This window comes from Monocercomonoides exilis (genome assembly GCF_001643675.1).
Source record: "Monocercomonoides exilis strain PA203 chromosome Unknown scaffold1-2713096, whole genome shotgun sequence".
NCBI lineage: Eukaryota > Preaxostyla > Oxymonadida > Polymastigidae > Monocercomonoides > Monocercomonoides exilis.
Genome location: NW_027150546.1, coordinates 689,614 through 715,114, shown reverse-complemented (window position 1 = coordinate 715,114; position 25,501 = coordinate 689,614). Strand labels below are relative to the sequence as shown.

Here is a 25,501-nt window from a genome sequence, read left to right as displayed (position 1 = left end):
ATGTCTTATTATTAACTTTGCATTTTAACCTTTTTTCTTGAATTAGAAAAGACGTTTTCATTCTTGAACCCATATAATATTTAGCTTGGATCTTTCATTTTTTGTTTTTGGATCTAAAAAAGAGATACGCAAACAGAGATAAATTAATAAGTTTGAAATTCATATATTTTTGTTTGAAAGTAATTTTTTGCAAAAATTTCAGATTTTTTTCCAAATGGAGCTTGATAATTGTAACAAAGAAATTTTACAGAAAACTGTTTGCAAAAGTTTTTAAAAAACCAGAGAGTTTTTTTCAAATTTAATCAATTGAATCATTTTTTAATTTTTCCATTCATAAAGATAAATCATTGTTCGTTCAATCCTATTTCTTTAAAAGAATGGATTAAAAATGAGCTTGATCGTTTGACAGGAAAGTCTTTTGAAGGGGACATTCTTTCCATTGAGCATGCCTTTTCAAAATATGATGTATGCAGTTGTTTTTTTTTCCAGCTTTAACGAAGGTTTTGTGTTTAGGATAAAAATATTTCATCCTTTTTCATGTCTCTCATTCCGATTCTTGGAGGGCAAAGGGCTCAAGTTTTTGAAAAGGACTTTAAAGCGTTTGTGATTGTCTTGTGTAATGAATTTATTGTGAGAATTCTAATTTTTACTTTACATTCTTTTCTTTTTCATTATTCAAGTTACACACAATTATCTGAAGCAGAAGGAAAAGAAAAAAACGAAAACGAAGCCGTTTATCATAAAACAAAAGAAAATGCAATTGGAATTAACTCTCTCAAAAGAATGAATCAATTTGATCAAAAAAAAGAAAGCGAAGATGAGAGTCAAAGCGATGATTCGCTGTTTTCTGATGACCCCAACGATGATTCAATGCCTCAATCTCATTCATCCTCTTCAACTTCTGTGGAAGGTTGCTTGACTTCTCCGTTGCTTGAATGTCCATCTGTGCAAATAGAGTCTCCGAAGACAATTTTAGCATTCCCAATGAAAAGTTTACGAAAAAATTCATTAAATGCAAAGAAGAAGAAAACGGCTAAAGGACCACGCAGCTTTGAAAGGTCAGCCAGCCGTTCGAGTTCAGCAAAGCGCAGCGGCACTTCTGCGGACGAAGCTCTGAGGGGCCGCGACAAGGTGTACGAAAAAGAGCGGTTGAAAATTCTGAAGTCGCTTCATTCATCGAGAAGGAATCAAAGCGAATCGCCTCGCTACACTTCGAAGGCGGGCAGATCGCCAACCGCGCGGAATTCAACAGCAAAGGGGCTTCTATTCCTTGAAAAGCAGTCTCTGAAGAATCAGAAAGGCCACGCCCAGCACCAACCAATGAAAAGCCTCAAAAGCTCTCCTGCTTCGCTTTCCCAGTCTCGTTCACTCGAACAGCAGCGCCGCTCATCTTTGCAGACGTCGCAGCGGAGCCAGCTGCAGCTGAATGACAGAAAAGGCACCTTTGAAACTTTAATGCCTGCCTCCGATGAAAGCTCTACAAGACAATCAAAATTGAGCCAAAAGATGAAGCACCTCGAGGCGATTTCAGGTTTTATCAGAAGAATGATAGAGCCACAAAGAGAAGAGAAGCGGATGAGGAGAAAAACACACACAAACAAAGAATGCGCCAGCGTTTCGAATCTCCTTCAGCCTCTTTCTGAAACAGGGCAGTCATCATCATCTTTTATCAGCAGTGATGTAGATGCTCTTTCAAAACAGGCTGAAAGGCAAAGTGACATTTCATCATCATCTTCTTCTTTTTCTTCTTCTTCTTCTTCTTCTTCTTCTTCAGCCGGTTCTGCGTCACCCGCATCATCTCTTGCGCTGACACCTCCATCAGCGTTGATCTCCACTCAACAAACAGAAAATTCCTCTTCCTCTTCTTCTTTCTCTCTGAAGCAACCTGCTCAGCACCAAACTTCAGGCGCCATTTCTGATGAGTTTTCGCCTGTTGAGTCAGAAAATTCAGTTTTTGGCCATTCGAATTCTCCTGAAAACAACGCAACTTCTCCAAAATCCGAAGAATTTGCCGTGAAATCATTGCAAATTCTGCCAATAACGCATTCCTTTGCATTCCCATCTCCACTTACTCCTTCTTTCCCTTACTCGCTTGCCTCTCTTCTTTGCCTGCACAAAAAGCCTCTCTTAGAAGAGACCGATGAATACGTGCTGCTCACAAAATATGCGAAGCTTCTGCTTCCGCCGCGTCATTTCTTCGCGCTGTGCTTTGCCATTTACTCTTTCTGCATTGCTGGCGAAGTCGATGCAGCAGCAGACGAAGCAGACGAGGCAGCAAAAGCACGCGGGGTGACGAAGACGGAGCGGGTGATGCGGGAGAAAGTGGAGAGGGCGAAAAGGAGAGGAGAAGAAGCGGATGTCAGAAGGATGATTTTGCTGGCTGCAATTTGGCCGCTTTTGTTTGTTTCGGAGACGTGTGATAGATTTGCGAGGGAGGAGAGGAAGAGAATGCAGAGGGAGAGAATGAAGATGGAGGAGGAAGGGGAAAATGACGGAGTTGTTGGAAGAGGAGAAGGAGAGAAGAAATGTGATAAAGAATCAGTTGAAGCAAAAGAGAAAGAAAAAAATGGAACAACTGTTTCAAAAACACAAGATTTCCATCCCTTTTTGATCGGAAAGGCAGTCAAAGATACAAAATCTTCTTGTTCTTCCTCTGAAAAAGCGCTGAGTGTGACAGTGTCATTGAGCAGTGCTGAGAGAGGGATGTTGAATGAGATTGGGTTTGAGGTGGCGATGAAGCTGATGATGTTTCTGCATCTCGATCCACACCTGCTGCAGGCGCCGAACCCGTTCATTGAATCATACACAGCTCATTCTCAATCTAATTCTCAATCTAATCCTTTATCGCATACACCTTCTGAAAATCCTAAAGAAGTAGATTCGCTTCTTGTTTCATCTTCCTCTTCTTCCTCTTCTTCCTCTTCAATTTCTTCAAACTCTTCATATTCTTCATATTCTCCTTCAGACATTTCAAGTAATTCCACTTCACCTTCTTCGCACGATTCTCTGTCACCTCACCAATCGCTGAATTCTCCATTGACTCATTCTTCATCTCGATCATCTACCAAATCAAATTCTTCTTCTCCTTCTTCTTCCTCTCCTTCTCTTTCTCCTTCTTCTCCTTCTTCTTCCTCCATCTCTTCCTCATCTCCCCTTGACTCCTCCAATTCTTCCCCTCTTTCCTCTTCTCAGAATTCACATCTTTCCTTTTCTCAGCCAAACTCCCCAAAAATTCGTGATGCTTATCTCAAAAAGCCTCTTTCTGTGTTCAAATTTCCAATTTTTGTGTCCTCTCGCGATGCAGCGCAAGCGCTTGTTCGCTATCAATGCTTCCTTTTCCAAGTGCAGGCGAAAACTCTTTCACAATTGCCTTCTTCTGCCTCTTCTTCTTCTTCGTCCTCTTCTTCGTTGTCTTCTTCTTCCTCTTTGACTTCGTCTTCTTCTTCTGTTTCTCCATTTCATTCATCAGACAATAAATCTTCCACAACTTCCTCCTCCTCTTCTTCCTCCTCTTCTTCTTCTTCCTCTTCTTCCATCTCATCCCTTGACAAACCCTCCAAACTTAGTCAAAAGCAGAAATCAAAATTTCCCTCTAATCTGCTTCTGATTGAACGAGATGTACTTTCTTTGCCTGCTGCTGCTGTTCTGTCGGCCTCACGTTTTTCTGAGCTGTCGACACCTCCTCTTCAGAAGATGGACAACGGTGCTTACAATTTCCCAGGTATTTCTTGTTTACCTTCTTCAAATGCATCTTCTTCTTCGAATGTTTCTTTGAATTCTTCTTCTTCTTCTTCTTCTTCAATTTCTTCCTCCTCTTCCAATTCATTTTCTTCTGTTCAGCCTTCTTCCATCACATTTGCTGTTGATGGTTCAAGTACATCCTCAATAACAAGTCCAACAATAACAGCTTCTTTGTCAACTGCAAATCCTTCTTCTTCTTCCTCTTCTTCTTCTTCATTCTCCATCGCTTCTCTTCCCTCTGCCCCTTACTCACTCGCCTCTTCTTTCTCTTCTTTCTCCTCCTTCCCCTCTTCCTCTTCTTCCTCTTCTTCTTCCTCTCAAAATTCCCGCTCTTTTCAGCCTCCTCCCACACTCGATCTTTCAAAGTGCAGTCGATTTGGCCCGTCTTTCCGTGTGATTATTGTCAATTTCCCAGCAGAAAGAGTTCATCGCCCTCTATCGCGCCTTCCAGCCCCTTTTAATTATCCGCCTTTTTCGCCTTCTCTTACTGCTCATCCAACATCTTCTTCTTCTTCTTCTCATTCTTCTTCTTCTCATTCTTCATCTTCCTCTTCCTCTTCTTTTCCTTCTGTTATTTCTTCCTCCTCCTCCTCCTCCTTCTCCTCTTCCTCTTCCTCTTCCTCTTCCTCTTCTTCACAACCAGCCACTTCTCCCACCACTGCTCCTTCTGCCTCTCTCTCAACGCTTTCTTCGACTGCTGTTCTTGTCAATTCGATGCGCGGAACAGAAACAGAAGCCATCAAATACAAAATTGAGCAGTTTGCTCAAGCAATCATGTTGAGGAAGCAAAGAATTAAATGGCAGAGAATGAACGAGGTGGGGCATAAATCATCGGAAATCGCATCGAAATTGGTGGAATTAAACGAATTTCCATCGACTTTTGAGAAGTTTTATTCTTCTTCTTCTTCTTCTTCTTCTTCTTCTTCTTCTCTTTCTTCTTCTTTTGCCCTTCAGACAAACACACAAAGAAACCCTCAAAAGCGCAGCATCTTCTCTATTTTCAACACACTTTCCTCTTTTTCCTCCTCTGCTGACTCAATAATTCTGAATGATGTTCTGATTTCTGTCGCAACAGGAGGGGAAGGCTCAATGCGAGCAATCGAAAGGCCTTTCCTTCACGAGCTCTTTTTCAGAGACGAGTCTGAAAAACAAGAAATTGACGTCGCAATCAATCGAGTTGTGTGTACAAGATGTGTTCTGCAGCCGCTGGCGAACAGGATAAAAGTGCTGAATGACGAGTATAAACACACGAAGGAGCAGTATATTGCATCGAGGCAGCGGCAGAAGCAGAAGGAGGAGGAGGAGGAGAGGAAGGGGAGAGGAAGAGAAGGAAGAGAAGGAAGAGAAGGAAGAGAAGGAAGAGAAGGAAGAAGTGGATTGGATGAGGAAACATATTTGAAGGGAGAAGAAGAAGAGGAAGAAGAGGAAGAAGGGTTGAGGAGCTGTGAAAATGGGATGGCTGCGAAAATCAACAGAAAAATGGCTAAAAACGAAAGAAATCGAAGAGTTGTGAATAAAAAGATGGAGAGAATGCAAAAATTGATGAAGAAACTCGAAAAACCTTCAAAACATAGAAATGGAGAAGATGAGGAGGAGGAAGAAGAAGAAGAAAATGAGGAAGAAGAAGAAGAAGAAGGAAGAAGTGAACTGAACTCAGATAAAATAGGAAGCAACAATAACAGCGACAGTTTTGATGAAGATGGCGATCCATTTGAAGATATTTCAAATGACTCACTCGAAAAGAAGAAGAGAAAGAGAGCAAAAGCAAAAGCTAAAGCTAAAAAGGAGAAAGAGAAAGAGAAAGATGAAAGAAAAAGCAGCAAAAGAGGCTACAAAAAGGGAGGAAGGCCAAGAAAACAGCAAAAACGGCATTCAACTGCCTCTGCTGGCGAAGGAGAAGGAGAAGGAAGAGGAAGAGGAAGAGGAGAAGAAGAAGGCGGAAGCGATGCAAATGACGTGTTTGAGGTGAACGATGTGAATGATTCTGATTCAGATTGGATTTCTCCGAACGAAAAGAACATCCATCGAAGACGATTGAACAAAAACACAGAGAAATCGAAGCAGATGAGACGAAGAAGAAAAAAGAAGAATGAAAATGCTGATGAAACAAGCGAACAAAGAGAAATTAAACGCCCAGACAGCAAAGATGCCTTTGAAGATGCACAGTTCGATATAAATGGGAGTGCAGGTGCTCTTTCAGGTGTGTATTTCAAGTTCATATTTTTTTTATTTTTGAATGAAAATTTTAATGTTTATTTGAATGATAATGTAAACGCTAATCTGAATACAACCTTGTATTTGAATGTGCATACAAATTTGTCTGTAAATGTGAATGTTCATATGAATTCATAATTAATAGCCTCAATAGACCTAACTTCAGCAAGTGCTCATTTTGAAGAGCAGTCGCAGCTTCTCTTCAAACAGCAGCAGGCAACCAAGCGCCGACTGCACCAGCATCAACAGCAGCATCTTCAACAACATCAGCAACAAGATATCCTCGACATTGAAGACCAAACAAAACAACCATTTCCTCGTTTCCCGACTTCCATCAATGAAGCAACAAAAGCAGAAGTTCAGAGGAGAAAGAAGAACCAGTTCCCGACTTTTGGAGATGAATTCGACCATTCTCCGCCTCTGATGCACCCTCCACTGCCTCTCCAGTCATCCACAAAGAAGACGGGACAGAAATCTTCTTACACAAAATTGCCTTCTTTTGCGTCTTTATCATCTTTATCTTCTTCTTCTTCTTCTTCTGCTTCTGCTTCTGCTTCTTCTTCTTCTTCTTCATTACAATCTTTGACTTTTTCTCCTTCAACAGCATCGATACAGTTTCCTGCAGCACCTGCTCCAAATGCTGTTAGTGGCAGCAGCTCATATTTGAACAATTCTTCATCATCATCATCATCTTCTTCTTCTTCTTCTTCTTCGATTTCTTCTTCATCTTCTTCCTCTCCTTCATCTTCTCCTTCTTTTTCTCCTTCCATTTCTTCCATTTCTTCCATTTCATCCATCACATTTCCTGCACCTCATTCACTCATGCCCAATTCATCGCATTTTCCTTCGCCTGCCAATTCTCCTCCTGTTTCTCTTTCTCCCACTTCTCAAAACACTTCACTAAATTCCTTGTCTTCTTCTTCTCTTTCTTCTTCTTCTTCTTCTGCTGCTGCTGCTCATTCTGCTTCTGCTTCCACTTCATCGACATCATTATCATTAACTTCTTCCTCTCCTTCTTCATCTTCCTCTTCTTCCTCTCCTTCTTCTTCTTCTTCCTCTCTTCCCTTCTCATCCAACCAACTCCCAAATCCTCATCCAAACACTTCTCAATATCACCCTTCTTTCTCTCTCGCAATGATTTCCCCTTCTTTCGTGCCTCTTTCTTCTCATTCGCCTTCTGCCATTCAAAAGCCCTCTCTTTCTGACAGCACTCATAGCTCTCCCTTTCAAAACATACAAAATGTTCAATCAATTCATCCTCAATCTCCAATGTTATCTGCTTTACAAATGCCATCTTCAGCCAGATCGGTTTCTTCTTCTCCTCTTTTGTGTCATTCCACATTGACTTCTGCTTCTGCTTCTTCTGCTTCAGTTTCTTCGTCACCTGCTTTCTTTGCTGCTTCATCTTCTCCATTGACAACTTCTGCTTCTTCCTCTTCTTCTCCTTTAGTCACTTCAATACTTCCTTCTCCTTCATCAGCATCTTCTTCCTCTTCCTCTTCCTCTTCTTCCTCTCTCCTCAAGCCATCTTCCATCGCTCCTTCCTTCCGCGACAGCTCTCTCAAGGAATCTCTTCAGCCTTTCCCTCCCATCGCCTCCAAACAGCAAAATTCTTCTCTTTCTCCTCTTTTCAAGCAAAGTGCCCTTTTGCCCCATCAACAGAGCGCAATCAATGGAGCTATGCAGATGTTTCCTTCAACTTCTCCAAAGGCAGTGTCACCTCAATCAACTTATATGAATGTTCCTTGTTTGCCTTCACAAATCGCGTTTCCATCGTTCGCTTCTTCTTCTGCTTCTTCTCTTTCTTCTTTAACTTCTTCTTCTTCTTCTTCTTCTTCAATGCCAGCCATTCCCCATCCAATCAAAAATGCTCCTATTTGTCTGTCTCCACCAGCACTGCCAACAACAGTTTCCTCTTCTTCCTCCTCTTCCTCTCCTCATTCAACAGCCATTTCATTCTCTTCTTCGTCTTCTGCTTTCCATTCGATTTCTTCTTCTTCTCCGATTTCTGCTCAAAAAGACAATAAAAATGCAATTATTTCTTCGTCTTTGCCCACTCCACAATTTCTGATATCACATCAACAACAAAAACCTTTCCCTTCTTCTCTTCCTTTCTTTTCTCCTGTTCCAATTCCTTCTCCTTCAATTGCTTCATCATCTTCTCCTTCTCCTCCTTCTACTTCTTCTAATTCGACGTCTTTTTCTTCTTCTTCTTCTTTCTCTTCTTCTCCTCATCAGACTCTTTCTTCTTTGTCCTCTTCAGCTTCTTCTTCCCCCTCAAACACATCTCCATTGTCACGTCATTCACCTTTTCTGCCATCGACTCATTCATCTTCATCCTCTCCTCTTTCTTCCTCCCCTCTTTCTTCTTCTCCTCTATCTTCTTTAGCTCCTTCTGCTTATTCACATTCTTCTCTTTATCCAATAAGTACAAGTTCTAATTCTTCTTCTGTGTCATCTGCTATTTCATCAGCGCTTTCTTCTTCTTCTTCTTCTTCTTCATTAAATTTGGTTTCTTTCTCTTCTCCTTCAAATCCTTCATACAAAAATACCTCTTCTCTTAACTTGTCTATGAATTCATTGGCTTCGCCTTTTTCTTCTTCTTCATCATCAACTTCTTCTGCCTTGTCTACTTTATCCTCTCCTTCTGAATCTGATTCTTCGCCACTTACTTCGTCTTCAACAACATCATCATCATCGTCATCTCCTTCTTCATCTTCACCTTCTTCATCACCTTCTTCTTCTGATATCTCTTCATCTGCCTCATCCAATGAAGACAGTATTGATAACATGGATTCTTCTATTGTTAATGATTTAAAAACAGACACATCTTCTTCTCTGTCTACTTCTCAGTCTGAACAAACAGAAGATTCTTCTGCTGATTCGACAGACAGTTCAATCAAAGGAGAAAGTGGTCAATTGGATGGATTGGGCAAAGCAAAAGAAGCAGAATTTACTGCTTCTTCTGTTTCTTCAGATGAAAGTTCAACTAAAGGAAAAGAAAGTGAAGGTTCATTTGAAGTCAAACTAACTGAAAAACTCGAAGATTCACCACTAAATGGAATATTATCATCAAAAGAAGAAGAAGAGAAACATAAAGAACTTATTGACATTAAAACTGAATCTATTTTGGGAGAAGAATTAAGTCAGATTTCACCAGAGCAAATCAAAAGCGAAATATTACCGATGGATGAGTCTAGTCTATCAACTGCTTTAAATGAAGACCAACAAACAACAGAGGAAGATAAAGATAAGAAAACTGATTCGCTCAAGCAATCAAGACATCCTCGCGATAAGCAGAAAACGCATCGCCACAAAGCTCATTCCAGCCATTATCCAGTTCCTTTGAAAACATCTTCTTCTCTTCCAACTTCATTCAAAGTTTCTTCTTCTTCCTCCTCCTCGTCGTCGTCGTCTTCTTCTTCTTCCACGAAACCAAAACTTTCTCGCTCCAACACAATCTCCTCTTTCCCTTCCACATCAGTCGCTTCTCGCTTCCAACGTTATTCACATCTTCTCTCTTTCTTCTCGTATGTCGCCCAAAACCTGTTCCAGCTGTGCATTCTCACCCTTCGCAGCAAAATGAGCTTTCTTCACTGGAAAGCTCTGCGCCAGCTGTTTGGCCTGCAGCCGCTTCTGACCTTCACTCAGCTTCCTTCCTCGTCTGATTCTGACTCCTCTCAAATTTACGTCTACAACCCTCTTCATTCACACACCCCGCATTATTCCTCAGCCATCCGTGGCTCTGTTTCCATCCATTCGCACACCTCCCTCTTTGAAGAGTACATGCGGCTGTTGCGTGTCGAGTCGCTGTTCTCCATTCCGCGTGTGGTGCAGCGTCTGAAAGTGGCCGAGGTGCAGCTGAGAGAAGAAAGGGCCAAGACGAATGAAGAATGGACGATGCTGATTCAAAGAGAGTGGAGAAAGGAGAGAGAGAACTGCAGACGCGAAGAAGCACTCAAAGTGGAAGAAGAAATGAACAAGTGGGCAGATGTTGTAGGGCCTGTTGAGAATGCACTGAGAAACTGCGATCAATTGATTGAGCATTCACCGCTGCATTCAGCTGCTGATGAAGCACAGCATTCGAATCAGCACAAAACGAAGAGCAAAGCTTTCCAACTGTCAAAATCTCCTCCTACGAAATATTTCTCTCCTTTGTATCCATCAAAACATCCTAAACAGAATGTGCTGGATCGAAAACTTCAGCAAAAATACGAAGAACAGCTGTTTTCTGAACAGAAAGAGCTTCAACGCAAAGAAAGTGGTATAAAAAGCAATACAAATATTGTCAAGTCACTTATCATTAAGCCATCTCACACTCCTTCTCTTCTGTCGCCATTCATGTTGCTGCTAAACTCCTCACTAAGACAGCTTGCTGTGTTTGACGAGTGCCAAAAGCTGGTCGTTCGCTCTTCTTCTGCCAATAAGTCAACTCCTCCAAGTTCTCCGACTGCTGCAGAGACGCTGTTTCCTTATTATCCCTCTAATTCTTCGTCTCCCTCACCGTTTTGCTCTCCTTCTCCGTCTGTCACTCCAAATGGCATTCCTTTTCCTGCTTCTTCTTCTTCTTCTTCAACTTCCACTTCTTCAGCAGCTTTCCCTTTTTACTCCACAAACTCATCTCCAGTTTCCTCTTCCCTCGTACTTGCCACACCTGGTTCAGTAAGAAACTGCTTAAAGTCCTCTTCTTCCCTCCGAAGTGCAACCACGCTCTTTTTGACGGGTGCCCTTCCTTCGCTCGCCTTTGCATTGCCTGGCGCTTATTTGGACATCCCACGCCAAGCAACAAACAGCATCGAGAGGCTGACGACTTCAATTTCTCCTTTCTTCCCGACACCTCATCGCTCCTTCTATCTGTTTAAGGACTTCGGACGCAGTTCTCTGTTTCCGCTGGCTTTTCGACTGGCGTTTGCAGTTGGAAAGGGAATGTTGTGTTCTTTGAATAATAAGCTGCACAATGGAATTGCGAACATGTTGAATGAGAATTTTGGAAAGTTGTTTGAGACAGTTGGAATGGTTTGTGAGGTGTTTCTGAGATATTTCTTTGCTGACTGGACTTTCATCAAAGCAACTCAGCTGGAAAAAACGAGACACAAAGGCAAAGGCAATTCAGGAAGAAAGACGTATTCCAAAGAAGAAAAGCTTGCACAGCCGCCTTCTCTTTCACCGTCGTATCAACCTGTTCCTCTGTTTCTTACTCCAACTCTATTTGCATTTCTGTCTTCTCTTCTGACGCTGATCAGCAGACTTGAGCAGTGCGTGTCTGTCCTTACTGACATCCGCTTCCGCCCATTCACAGCCACTCCGCCATTGCGATTCGTGGAAATGAAAGGAGAAGGGTCGAACAGCTGGAGGAAGACGAAACGATTGGAAAGAAGGAAAAAACGAAAGGAAAGGCAACATTTGGAGAAATTACAGAAACAGATTGAGAAGCAGAATGAGAAGAGAAAACAAGAAGAAATCAAAATGAGAAATGCCATGAAAAATATGCGAAAGATGAGTGAAGCTGAAGAGCCATTGAAGAATTCTGAGTCTCCATTCAATGAAGGAACACCAACAAACAACACACCAGTTGGAGAAGACAATTCAAAGTGTGCATTAAATGTAGCTGTTGAAGAGAAGAAAGAAGATCCGTTCTCATTTTCCACGCCAACTCGTTCAAATTCGCTTCAAACACCTGATTTCCCCTCGGGAAGACAATCGATGCCTCTGTTTTCGCCTATTTCTGCGGAAGACGATGAATGGCTGAGTGGAATTGATGAGCCGACTCCGTCTTCTTTGCGAAGAAGAAGGAATTTACTTCGACCGAAACTGAATGAAACATACACAGAAATCGATAGCATGCTTCAGGTGACTAATACGCCTTCAGTTGTGAGAGAGCCTGAAACAAAGAAAAACGATGAGATGGAGGAAGATGGAAATGACACAGTGAATAAAGAAACAGTCACAGAAGACTTGAAAGAAAATGAGAGCAAAAACGAGAAATCAGATTTGGTTGAAGATAAAAAGGTTGTTGATGGCAATGCAATGATTGGTGAGGAAGAACAAATCGAACCACCAAAAACAAATTCTAAAAAGAAGAAGAAGAAGAAGAAGAAAGGAATGAGAAAATATCGTTCTCCTTTAAGCGAAGAAAATGTGAAAGAAGATGAAAAAGTTGATGGAAATGTTGTTATTGAGCGTATGCCTGCAGAGAATGAGGAAGTTTATGAGCAAGAAAATTACATAGGAATTGATGGATTAGACTTAATTGACGAACAAATCACCGAAGAAATTCAGCAAATGAACTTATTGCCTTTGCCGTTCCAAAGCAATTACTTTGAAAGAAGAGACGATGAATACTCAAACTATCCTGATGATGGAGATGCTGATAGTGATGCATCTTCATTGGAATCAAATGGAAGCGAAGTAATGGAAGAAGATGGAAAAGAAATGACACATAAAGTTCGAAAAGTTCTTTCAAAGCAATCTGTTACAAATGGAAGTTCTTCTCGATTTGAGAATTATTTGCTACCAAAATTAAAATTCTCTCTTCCAGACGCATTAAAAACTTTGGGTGCAATGCCACTTCCATCAATATCCTTCATTAAACATCGTTTTGAAAGCGCTGGAATCGGAGCTGCTGATGAAGCAAAAAAAGATTCACTTCGGGAAAAGAAAAAGGAAAATAAAAGAAAGCGGAAAATTGAAATATTAAAAGTGAAAGAAAAATTGAAGAAATTGAAGGAAAACTTTGAAGATTTTGAGAGTGGAACAGACAGCGTCGATTTTGACTCAGAAGAAGATATTCCTTTGATTGTGTCTCATCGAAGTGTGATGTGGGGCGACGCAGATGAATCAACAGCAACATCAGCATATTTGTTGGATGATGAAAGCGAGGACTTACAAAATGATTTAAGTGAAGAAGAAAATGATAAGTTCGTTGTCAGTGGCTTAGATTCTGGAAAGAAAAAGAAACATTCTACTCAACCAATAAAACAGCAAAAACTTTCGAAAGAACTTAAAAATGAGAAGAGAAAACCCAAACGCAGACTGCTTCGAAACAATAGCCAATATACATCGAATTGCTCCACGCAAAAAGATCGAGTGACTTGGTTCTTTTCTTCTCTTCTCTCTCTTTTTGATGATGGATTTCCGTTTGCTATCAATTCTTCCCAAAACAAAGGAGTGTCATTGGAATGTTTATTCGATATTCATGCTGACTCTTCATCTCCTTTGTCAAATATTTCTGAATTTGACTCTCCTCTTTCAAATGAGGATAATTTTGTCTCATCTAAAAAGTATTCATATCAATCCAGTGCTAATGGAGAACATTCACTTTGCGACAGTAAAGAAGAACTTCTGAAAAGAAAATACCTGCAATTTATCCTCAACATCAGCCTCAACTACGATTCATCTGTTTCTTCTGTGCTTGTTGGCGTGGAGAAAGACTGTCTTTCTGTTTGGAACGACTTAATTTCTGTTGCCAACGATGACGCATCACTCAAAATGCTACAGTTGTTCCAGGAGCAATGCAAAATTAGTGAACTGAGAACAGTTAATTCACAATCTTCGGTCTTATTTACTCATCGATTCCCTCCTTCGCTTCCATATTCAGTTGAAATGAATATCCCAAAAGATTTTACCAAAAAGCTATCTCTCACTGATAAATCGAATAGTTCTTCAAATAATTTAGGATCTAATTTTCATTTGAGTGTTTCCAAAAAGAAAAGGGCAAAACATTCTCTTACCAAAAAGATGACAGATTTCGGTTCCTCTCATTTCCCTTATCGCTCTCTTGTATTAGCTTCACCTGCTGCTTTTTCTCTTTTGAAGATTCCTCCTTTGCGTCAGCCAAGATTCAGTGCAGCTGCACTGAATGCTCTCAAAAGGGCTGATGCTCTTCTTCAATCCAGTGATGAAAAGCCTCCTTCTTTGTCTTATGCAAGCCATTCATATGCGCTGGTTCTATCTTCATTTGAAGAGAAGTCTCAGGATTTGAATGAAAATGATGCATCTGCTGAGCATTCTTCAACATTTTTGCAAAATAATGCAAGCAATTCAGTTAGTGTTAATAACAGTTGTAATTATTCATCTTTTGCGGATTGTATGCCTTCTCCACTTTATTCCTATCTGCCGAAAAAGATTCTGTCATCGAATGTGAATAACTGCTCATCTTCATCGGCTTCTACTTCTGTTTCTGTTTCTATGCCCCATCAGTCTTCAACCATCCTTACGTCTTTGTGCTTCCAGAATGAGAATTATCCATCTTTTCCATCAAATAACGCACTATTTCCTTCTTCTCCTGCATCTTCTTTCCCTTCTCATTCGACTTCACCTGTTCCTGCACGGTCTCCAGGATTGAGCAGCAAGCGAGGACGCAGTAGCCCTCAACCTTCTCATTCTCCTTCTCCACATTCCAAGTCTCCTTCAACAGCTAATCATCAGCTTGAGGATGAAAACAACATGAATCGGATGAATCAACAAGGAAACAACGTTCTATTTCTCTCAGCTGTGTTTCATCCATTGCTTCGCATCCTAACAGTATCACAATCTGATCCTGCAATCAATTCTCTTCTTTCTCAGTCAGCCTCATCGTTTTCATATCTGATGCAGCAGAAATCAGCATCTTTCGTCCAATCCCGAAAAGCTGCTGATAATTATTCACCTATAATTCCAGAAAGCAATCAGCAGGAAAAACATTCAATTCATACACGGAGGCAAGCAAATACAAAAAGCACCACAAAGAAAAATGTGACAAACATATCTTTTTGTACTCAAGTTACTTCTCCAAAGTCAACCAAGCAAAATATTGATGAGCAAGAAAATGTTCTGAAAAATCAACAAACTTTTGCTCCAATGCCAATTTCTTATTCTTCTTCTCTTTGTTCTGACACTCAGCAAATATTTACTCAAAAATCCTCAGAAGGAAAAGACCAATCCAACAGTTCATTTGCACTGATTCCTCATTCAAAGCTGGCAAGTTCAATTCAATCTCATCCAATGCACAGTCATCTGAGCGCCATGAGAAAGAGATGGATTTCATCGCTTTTGCCATTCCTTATTTCTGCTCATTCGTCATTCACTCACTTCTCTTTGTTCGATTTGAATCTAAATCGCATGCATCAGAGTATCTTTGGCCCAATTCTGGATCGTTTAAAGCATGAACTTGATATTGAGAAAGCAAGTGAAGCTGGAAATGTGAAGAAGGAAGTGTTCTGTGTTAATAAGGAAAAAAGTGAGAAGTCACAAGCTAAGTTTAATGAGGATGAAACAAACAAATTAAAAGAAAGCAAGCCAGCTTTACATATATCTTCGGATAAATCTTCAACCGATGAAAAGAAAGACATGATTGTTGAAAATCAAAAAATCCAAGAAGATACAAAAGATAAAGATGCAAATGATAGTTCTTCTCAAAAACAATCACCAGTTAAATTAAATACCCAATCAACTCCAAAAGCTGAAAGATCTCCTCCTCTCAAGATAAAACTGAGATTATCTCCTTCGTTCAGAGCAAGCATAACCCCTCCTCCTCTGATTGCTCCGCCTCCAACAGCTGAAATTGATAATTCCCAAGTTGATGAGCTTACTTCACCTTCAGCCACAGTGTTATCTTCTTTTTCACCTCAACTTTCAAGTGCAAATCTTAGCAAACTTAGTTCATTGCTCTCTAAAAACACCTCGAATTTATCTCTTTCGTTGGGTTCAAATCTTGCAAAGAGGGTTACATCCGAACAGAAAAATGCTTTGTCGCAGTTGAACGAAAACGATCTGACTCCATCTGCTTTCTCTCCAATGCCATTTTCACCGTCAGCAGAGGTTATTTCATCCATTCAATTCCCTGAAAAGAACACACCTCTTATCCCAATACAAACCACTCCGACTTGTCAAAATATTCCCATTGCTTCAAAAGCTACGCGTTCTCCTTTCGGATTAAGTTCATCTATTCCTTCTGTTACGACACCTCAGAAGATGGAATCAGATCACGTTCAAATGAACACACCATTCACTTTTGTCATTCCCACACCCCTGACTGCATTTTCTCTGCCCGAGACACCAAAGCAAAAGCACGTTCAATCTGAAGAACAAAAGCAAAATTCAAATGCTTCCTCAACTCATTCTGAACAAAATAAAACTGGTTCTACTTTGTTCGTGTCATCAACAAGTGAGCAAAGCATTCATTCAGCTTCTTTGGAATCTGAGTCTCAGAAAGAGAAAACAGAGAACGGAGAAACAAGCGATCCAGACTCATCTTCTTTCTTTGACTCAACTTCTGATTCTGAAGAACTGCAGGCACAATCCAAAGCAAAAAGCAAGAGCGCTTCAAATTCACAAACGGCACAGAATGGTAAAGGAACAGAAATAAAAGTGAAAAAGAAGAAGAGAAGAACAACACATTTGACAGTTAGAAAACACAGTCGTTCAAAAGCATCGCCAAGTCAAGTGACGCCTTCGCAGCATCAAGCTGCAAATTATTCTCTGTCTCCATCATCTGGATCGTTGCCTTCGATGACTTTTACGTCTCCCACTTTATCTCCCTCACAGTCTTCATCAGTTTTGTTTGGTATCGATTCTTCAAATGCGTACGGTAAGAATTCGCATTATAACAATAAGAATCAATCTGTTAGTTCTCTTTCTCCTTTCCCTCAAAGTCTACAGATCCAATCAGGTGCACAAATGAAGTCTGCCTTTTCACTTGCTGGATCGAATCATTCTGCTCGTTCACCTCGTTCGCCATCACCGCCATTGCCGCTAATATTCCCGTTGAGTGACTTGAAAGGAAATCATGTTCAGCGAATGGCAGCTTCAAAATTGAATCGTGGTGCATTTGGTGTTGCTGATTCATCAGTTGAAGCTAACAATGTCATTCATTCGCAATCAACAGAGCTGTTTTTCAACAATGAAAATATCAACTCTGATCCATTTAATCAAGCCTCTGAGAGTTTAACACCTCAATCTACTACTCATCCTCCAAAAAAATCAGATAAAATGAAGTCCAATAAATTTACAATTGTTCCACTGAATCACAATGGCCGAGGCTTCGTAACAAGAAGCGAAGCACTTTCTTTGAATCTTCTTCGAATGTTGTCAACTTGGAATCAAAGCAATATTAGAAATGAAATGGAAAAGGAAATATCAAATAAATCGTTATCTTCATTATCTGTGGAGTGCATTGAATCACTTTCAAAGAATAGTCAAGCAAGTTTAAATTCTATTCTGGAACCGTCAAGATTATCTTTTCTGGTGCTCTTCCATCATCAATTGAGCTGGTGGGTTGATAATTGCACTCCAGCACCAGAAGAGAAAGGGGGTTGGTGGATTGGTCTTTCTCCATATGATTCAGCAAAGGAAAAACAGTTTGAAAAGGAAAGAGAAGTTACAAGAGGCAGAAAGGGGAATGGAGAAAGAGGAAATGGAAGGAACGACACTCCATTATTGGACATTGCCACAGCATATGTGAGTCTTATATTGCCTTCGAACACGAATAAACTTTCTTCAATGAACTTATCAAATTCTTCATCACTTTCACCATCATCTACTTCGGCAGTATTACAAAAACCATCAAGTTATCGTCAAAAGAAACGGAATGGTGGGCAGCAACAACAGCAACAGCAACAAACAATGATATGGAAAAGAGAAGATGAAGATTCGCTTTTGGAACGATTAGAAAACGAAGTGCTGAGCAGAACGAGTCAAGACAATTGGAAAGATGAAATAATTCTCCGAAGAGATCGACTATTGGACATGCAAAAGCTGTTTGGCAAGAAACTGTTTAATATCCAAGAAGAATCAACAAAGCACGCATTTTCTCCTTTGTTGATTTGCAAAATTGGTCAAGTGCAGATCGCAATTGCATATCCCAAACAACTCGCAGGTTTCATTCACAGAAAAATGCATTCAATGAATGGAAATGTGGCTAATCTGTGTAAATGCGAATCTACTTTCATCGATTCCTCGTCTGGCCATCGAACACGGCGTTGCAGGTCTCCAGCTCCTACTTCTTATTCTCCACAGCTCCACAAAAGGCCTCAGCGGCAGCAGCATCAAAAGACAGTTGCGCAGTCAAAAGCCAATGCGGAGAATCATCAGATGCAGCAAGCAAATGAAGATGCTTCTCTTCCATCTTCTCCTCAAACAGCTGCATCGCAAGTTTCTTTGCAACATTCTCTCAGACCGCGTAGTCCTTCTCTTCATTCATATTCTTCCTCGAATACTCTTTCGCAATATCATGTAACCACTCGTCATTCAACAGCTGTTGAATTCTCTTTGCGATCCATTTCTCCACCAGAAGCACTGTTTTCTGCGTTCGTTAAAGATAACGATTCTACTCCAAATTTTGATCTGATTTCATCCAGAGAGCAGTCTGTTAAACCGAAAAGATCGAAGAAGCTGCCAAATATAATTCCCATTTTCGTACAAAAGCACAAAATGCACTTGGATCATACTCATTCTACACAAAATAGCAATGAGCAGCAATTGAAACAACTTAATTCCTTTAAAGCTAAATGCTATCTAAAGAAAAGTTTCTTTGAATCTTCGCTTACGTTTTATATGGACTCTGTTACAAATTCGATTATTTTTGTACCAAATGGAACTGAATTTATTAAAACGAAAGTATCCAAGCGAAGAACTAAATGAAAGTATTTTTCAATTATTGAAAAATTGTGATTCTTTATAAGATTTATTGTAACATATCATTGTGTTTGCATTTTTGTGTATGTAGTCTTTTGAATGATTAGAATTTTTTTGTATTCAAATAGGCAAATAGTAAATTTTAGTGTTGTTTTTGTAAACAGTTTGATTAAGATTTTTTATTGCTTATTTTATAAGTTCCAATTCATTCTGTCAGATGCTTCTTTCTTTTAGTCATTTCAAGCTTTCTCAGGGAAAAAAAAAGAGAGAGATAGAACTATCTATTTAGAATGTGCAACTGGAGAAAATGTATCTCGAATATTATAAATTGAACATCGATATGAAATAATTACAACTTTATAAATTAAAAATAAAAGAGTAATAAGAGAAAAGTTTACAGCAATTTACGAATAAAACATTGTGAATATATGATACCTCTATACAAATCAAAATGAAAAGCCCTCCTCAACATAAACTGGGGATAAAAAAGATTTTCAATCAGGAGCAATGACCAAATATAAGAAATAATCTGGAGAAGAAAAAACAGACAGCAGAAATGAAAGAGGTGTGGACAACGGAATCTGAATGGAATGGCAAAAGACCCTTGGCAAGTGAGGTGTATTGTCCAATACAACAGGAGTATCATCATCAGTTGAGGAAGAAAAAGTCGATGAAGAAGAAGGAAAAGAGGAGGAGGATGATGATGAAGCGAAAGATGAAGAATCGTTTTGTATCTGTGCAGACGATGATAAATCGTTCAATGAAATGGGGTGAAGTGGCTGAGCAGAAATAAAAGTGTTGAATGGAGATGGCTGTGGGGATGACTCAGGCGAAGAAGAGAATGAAGGCGAGGGAGAAGGAGAAAGCGACGGTGATGGAGAAGAAGCACGAGCATCTTCACTCGAAAATGAAGGAGCCGAAATCTGATCCGCTAATTTGGCTGATGAATAAGATGAAGATGAAGAAGTTGAAGAAGAAGATGATGATGATATTGGAGAAGCCAATGAATCGTTTGAGGAAAGATTTCGTTTCGCCAAAGTCAAATCTGACTGTGAAAGAGAATTTGGAATGTGTTCTGTTTGTGATTGAGGCGAATGTGATGATGCCTCAGACATGTTGTAGATGGAGCGATAAATCGACTGGGAGTTGGATAATTCTTCTGAAACTGATGTTTCTTTGATATTTTGTTCTTCGGCTTGTTCTTTATCTTTTGGTATTTGTTTTGTGCTTTCATCAGAAGAAGCTAACTCTCCAACTGTTTGTGAGCATAAACTCGGTTTTCCTTCAGTTGTTTTTTCCTCTTCTTTTGTATCTGAAACATTTTCTTTCAAAATCTCTTTTTTGCTTTCATCTTTTGCTTCATTCTCCATTCCGTTTAATTCTTCCTCTTTTGTTGTTTGCTTCAGTTCATCTGGTACTCTAAAGATAGAATGATCTTCTTCACTTGTTTCACATGCTTCTCCTTTTGCGTCTGGTGAAAGTTCTTTTGCTGTGTCAAGTGAGAAAGTTTCCTTCTTTTCTGCTTTTGCTTCTGTTTTTGCTTCTGCTTCTGTTTCAATAATTCCATTCTTGTTCAACTCGTTTTGAGTCTCAGATTTCTTCTGTTCATCACTTATTGTATTCGTTTCTTGTATGTTGCATTCATTCTTTTCTTTGGATGCATTGGAGCTTTCCTCATTTCCATTCGTAGTTTTCCCTTTCTCTGTTTTTTCTTCTTCTTTATAACTTTCAATCTTATCATCTGTCAGTGATTCTGCTTTATTGTCCAATTCTTTTTGATTGCTTTCATTCTCTTTTATGTTTTCTTCAAATATTACTGGTCTTTCTTCTGTTGTGTCTATTTTCTTTTCTTCTTTTTGTTGAACTTCATTTTCAGTGTTTTCATCTTCCTTTATTTTCTCTTCTTTTTCTTTCTCTTTCGTTTCTTCTTCTTTCTGTTCAGTTATTTCTTTACTATTTTCATCTTCTTCATCGTCTTTTCCATCAAATTCATGTTTAACTTTCTGTTCATACACAATCTTCTTCTTTTCCTCTCGCTCTTCAATCTTGTTACATTGTATTATTTCTTTGCCTTTCTTAATATTTCCTTCTCCTTCTCCTTCTCCTTCTCCTTCTCCTTCTCCTTCTCCTTCTCCTTCTCCTTCTCCTTCTCCTTCTCCTTCTCCTTCTCCTTCTTCCTCACTCTCGTTGTATTCCTCTGAATACTCTTCCCATTCTTCTTCGCCTTCTTCGCCTTCCCCTTCTCCTTCATCTTCTTCGTTCTCATTCTTATCTTCGGCTTCTTTCGCATCTTTATTGTTCTCCTTGTTTCTGTTCTGCGCGTTCTCTTCAACAGCATTTTTCAACGGATGTGACTGAACATCATCGGTTTTGGTATTGTCGTTCTTTTCATTATTAACGTTAACACTTTCTGTGTCTTTCTCTTTCTCTTTCTCCTTCTCCTTCTCCTTCTCCTTCTCCTTCTCCTTCTCCTTCTCTTTGAAATCTGGTTCATCCAGCTGCTGTCTCATTGAATCATGCAATAAGGATAACCCTCTGTCATAGATCATCTCCTCGCCCTGAATCGCCATCTTCATCATCTTCCGAATATGTTCATCCTCATTCTCTGTTCCTCTTCTTCTCTCTCTTATCCTTCCTCCTGTTTGCCCTCCTTCTTCCCCTTCTTCTTCCTCTTCCTCTTCTCCTTCCTCCTCTTCTTCTCCTTCCTCCTCCTCTTCATCATATTCCGACTCATACTCTTCATACTCTGTTGTTTCCTCTTTCTCATCTTTCTCATCTTTCTCTCCTTTTTGACTGTTCAACTGTTCTCCATCTTCCACTGCTCCTTCTTCTCTCCCACTCAAACTGCTTTGAACTTCCTGATTCTGAAACGGATTAGCAAACGAAGAAACAACATCACCTTCTCCAGCAGACAGCGCAGACAACTGCGAAACCGAAGAAGATGCACCAGCCAAAGCAGCCGCTGGAGGAGGTGAGACGGCTGGTGAGTCGATTGTTGGAGTGGCAGAGTCTGAATCAGAACGAGAGGGAGAAGGAGAAGAAGACAGAGGAGAAGAAGAGTGGATGCGGATGTGGGACTTCGGGAGTGGGGCAGACTCGGTGGAGGAGTTGGCAGAGAAGGAATAAGAGGAAGAGAAGGGGAGGGTGTCAACAGAAAGTGCTGAGGAGGAAGACGCTGCAGAGCCTGCGGTGGACGTGCGGTGGAAGTGAGAGAAAGAGCCAGAGAGGCCGTTGAGCGAAGCAAAAGAAGAAGCTGAGGAAAGAACAGAGTCGCTTGGAGAGTTGTATGAGGCAATGGAAGGCGGTGGGGCCGGAGGAGCACGGCGGATGGCGGGTGAAGGAGAAGGAGAGGAGAAAGAAGAAGGAGAGGAGGAAGAGGAAGAGGAAGAACTGTCTGTTGAGGCTCCTTTTCGATGAAGAGGCGATCGAAGCGAAGAAGAAGAGGAAGAAGAGGAGGAGGAGGAAGAAGAAGTCGAGGCAGAACGGAACAAGTCAAATGGATGCAGAGAATCAATAGATTGAGAGGAGAGCATCGAAGTTGTGGGTGAGCCTGCTGGCTCAGCAGCAATCAACGATGAAGAAGAGGCAGATGCAGAAGAAGAAGAAGCCAAAGAAGAAACAGAAGAAGAAGAAGAAGAAGGATGAGCAGCAGTGGCTGGTTCGAACAGGTTGTCCATCAACGATGCAGCAATCACCGAATACACAAAGTCATTCGGAGGAGGCGGAGATGGAGGCTTTGCAGGAGCAGAGGAAGTGGCATGTTTGTGTGAACGCAGATAAGATGAGGAAGAAGAAGAAGAGTCGTGGTGTTTATTCTTTTGATAGGCGCCTTGCTCAGAAGTGGATTTAGACTGCAGAAGATGAGAAGAGGAAGACACACTCAGCTGGTCATCTGCATCGCCTGATGTAGCTGTTGTTCCGTCTCTTTCACTTTCTCTTCCTCTTCCTCTTTCTTCTCTCTGGCTGAAACTGCCCGTTGCTGCTCTTTTCGACTCTGCTTCTTCTCTTCCTCCTTCTCCTCCTTCTCCTCCTTCTTCATCACCTTCTCCTGTCATCCCCATTTTTCTTCCTTTTCCCTCAGCTCCTTCTTCTTCTTCGCCTGTTGCTGCTCCTTCTGCTTCATCCTGTTTGTTTGCATCAGATTCAAATTCTTCTTCGCCAAAATAGTTCCGTTCGCTGCTTGCAAGCGGAGGAGGGTTCGGAAACAGAGAAGGAAAGCAGAAGTTCAAGTAATGGTGGAGTGTGATTGTGGGATCGTCTGATAGCATTTTGGTAAACATTAAAAAAAAAATTAAAAGGAGATGAAGTTGTCAGAAATGGATGTGAAAGAGAGAGAAAGAAAGAAAGAAAATGAAAAAGAAAATGAAAAACAAAAATGTAACAAAAAAGAATAGAAAACAATAGAAAATTTCAAAAACATAGATAAAATTAACAAAAAACATTAACAGTTTGTTAATTGAGGACAAATGTTTATTTAACAAGAAAATAACAACACACAAAATAGCCACTCGTCAATTGGCAGCGGTCTGTCAAATTGATCGTCACCTTCTTCGTCTTCGTCTTCTTCGCCCTTATTGTCTTTATCGCCGTCTTCTCCATTTTTGCCTTCTTTCTTCTTCTTTTCGCTTTCTTTTAATGTCTTCTTCTTCTTTTTCTTTTTCTTCTTTAATTTCTCCTTCTCTTCTCTTCCTTTTCTTTTTTCTTTCTCCTTCGCTTTCTCTTTCTCCTTTTCTTTCTCTTTCCTATTCCCTTCCTTCCCCACTTTCTTCGAACTTCCATCTTTTGAATGCACTGAAGTTGCAGAAGAAGAAGAAGACGGAGAAGAAGCTGGTGATGGAATATACATCGCTGCCCCGTCTTTGTCCTTCGCATCCACAATCGAAAAATACTGTTGTATTTCAGCAGGCTCAGCCACTGCTTCGGGGTCATCTCTGTTGGTATTCACTCTGTCCAGGGAATACACACCTTCTCCTGCTTCTCTCTCTCTTTCTCTCATTTTCTCTTTTCCGCCTTCTTTGTCCATCGCATCCGCTTCTTCTCTTCTGCCTTCTAAGCTGAGCATTTGCGAGCCATCAGCTGTAGAAGATGTTTGGTACATGTTGCCACCAGCGCCTTCATAATAGCCATCTCTTTCGTCGCCTCTTTCTCCCTCGTCTTCTGATTCCCCGCCATTCATCTTGAATGTGCTGAATGAAGTGAACGAAAATTCGCGAATCCACTCAAACTCCTCTCTTGTGCATCTTTTCTGAACGTAACTTGTCGCATTCCCTGTGAAAAATACACGAATCGGAGGAGAGTTTTTTTTGTTCATAAGCATCATTTTCGAAGCCTTCGCAAGAAACTTTGAGGAAAAGAACTTGAAGAACCTCTTCAAGTTAGCTATTCAATTAAGAACGCATTTTTTCAACAAAAATTAAACTTTTAAATGTTTTTTGTGAAAAAAAATAAAGCAAACCATGAATTGCAGCTTGAAACATTTTTTCTAAATCATTATCATTTGCCAAATTAACGTCATCTGTCACTCTTGCTTTCATTTGCAGAGCCTCTTTACATGCTGATCTGTACATAAATCTGACGTCTTTTTCACTTGCAAGTCTTAGCAATGAATCCGTTGGAAAGTTTTCAAAATGAACGTTAATAACCCACGGAAAAGACTTTCCATTTATTGTTGATTGAGAAAGGTGTGTTTTTGAGATTACATACACATCAAAAAGAACTCCGACGGGATGTTGCCTAAATTTTCATGAATTTTTCAAAAAAAATAGACAATAGTAAAAAAAATATAGTTTTATAAAAATGAGTTGAGAAATCTTCTGCACATTGACTTGCGTTGGAGATTGCAAACCATTCCACAGGCTTTCCATCATATGAAAACCAAATTTGATCAAGTACAATATGTGGAATATACTGTTCAAAATATGTCTGTACCTTTTTCAAATAAAGAGGCAGATAGCTGGAAAACGGAATTAAAATCTTTGAAGTTAATGAAATAATGCTGAATATGAAAAATAATTGTGAAAAAAATTCAAAACCGACAACGGCAAAGGCTTTCTTTGGTAACATTTTGTTGAAGGATCAATAATAAAGTGTACAAGGATTGCTGATTTCCACAATTCCTTCTGTATTTTGGACATTCATTCAATTTATTGTTGATCTGAAACCGTAATAAAATATAATTTCCTTTTTTTATCACATTTATAATTCCTTTTTTATTGGTATTTTATTAATTCATCTTCAAAAGAAAATAGAACCAGCAGAAAGAATATTATTTTTTTTGTATGTTCTCATATATAATATGTTCTTTTTCTTTAACTCTATCCTCAATGAAACTTTTTATAAAAACAAATCCATTTTTTAAAACATTACAGATTACTTCAATTTTGATAAAAATTTAATCAAAAAGTTTTTTTTTTTTTTTTTTTTTTTTTTTTTTTTTTTTTTTAAATTACAATGAGTAAAATACCCGGAACATGGTAAAAAACCCGGAATTTTTATAAAAATTCATATACACCATTTATTATTCAAATTTGGTAAACTTATTATTCGAAATTGGTCAACTAATTATTCGAAATTGTTAAACTAATTATTCGAAATTGTTAAACTTATTATTCGAAATTGGTAAACTTCTTATTCAAAATTAATAAAATTCAGTATTTTTTACAAAAATATTTTTTGATATAATATGATCACTGGCTGATTGTCAGAAAGTGATTAAAATTTTTTGTTTTTTCATTATCAATAAAAAGGATGAAAAATTGAACCCCGATTTTTATTATTTGTGAATAAACATGAAAATTTCTGTTTTTTTCAGAAAAAAATCATCATTCATGAAATCGGTAATTTTTCAAATGAATTCATCTCCTATTGTTAGATTGTGAATTATTAAATCGAAAATTTTTATAATATAAAAATTCAAGAGCTGGAATCAAAAATT

The 25,501-nt window shown here is 39.5% G+C and overlaps 2 protein-coding genes across 2 annotated transcripts; one reads left to right on the top strand and one right to left on the bottom strand.

The window, feature by feature from the left end:
- Positions 1 to 537: 537 nt before the first annotated feature.
- MONOS_10387 (uncharacterized protein) lies at positions 538 to 18,908 on the top strand (the record flags this gene model as incomplete). The annotated part of the gene is made up of 3 exons (XM_067862833.1): positions 538 to 599; positions 681 to 5,941; positions 6,101 to 18,908. The coding sequence occupies 3 exons, from the start codon at positions 538 to 540 to the stop codon at positions 18,571 to 18,573; spliced, it is 17,796 nt and encodes a 5,931-aa protein (XP_067736229.1). The 3' UTR covers positions 18,574 to 18,908.
- On the bottom strand, positions 18,835 to 24,723 carry MONOS_10386 (Autophagy-related protein 5B (Atg5B)). Its single transcript, XM_067862832.1, has 5 exons — positions 24,600 to 24,723; positions 24,413 to 24,540; positions 24,023 to 24,300; positions 23,065 to 23,946; positions 18,835 to 22,825 (listed from the first exon to the last, which is right to left on the bottom strand). Exons 1-5 carry the CDS (start codon positions 24,699 to 24,701, stop codon positions 19,062 to 19,064), a joined length of 5,154 nt encoding a protein of 1,717 aa, XP_067736228.1. The 5' UTR covers positions 24,702 to 24,723; the 3' UTR covers positions 18,835 to 19,061.
- Positions 24,724 to 25,501: the final 778 nt, after the last annotated feature.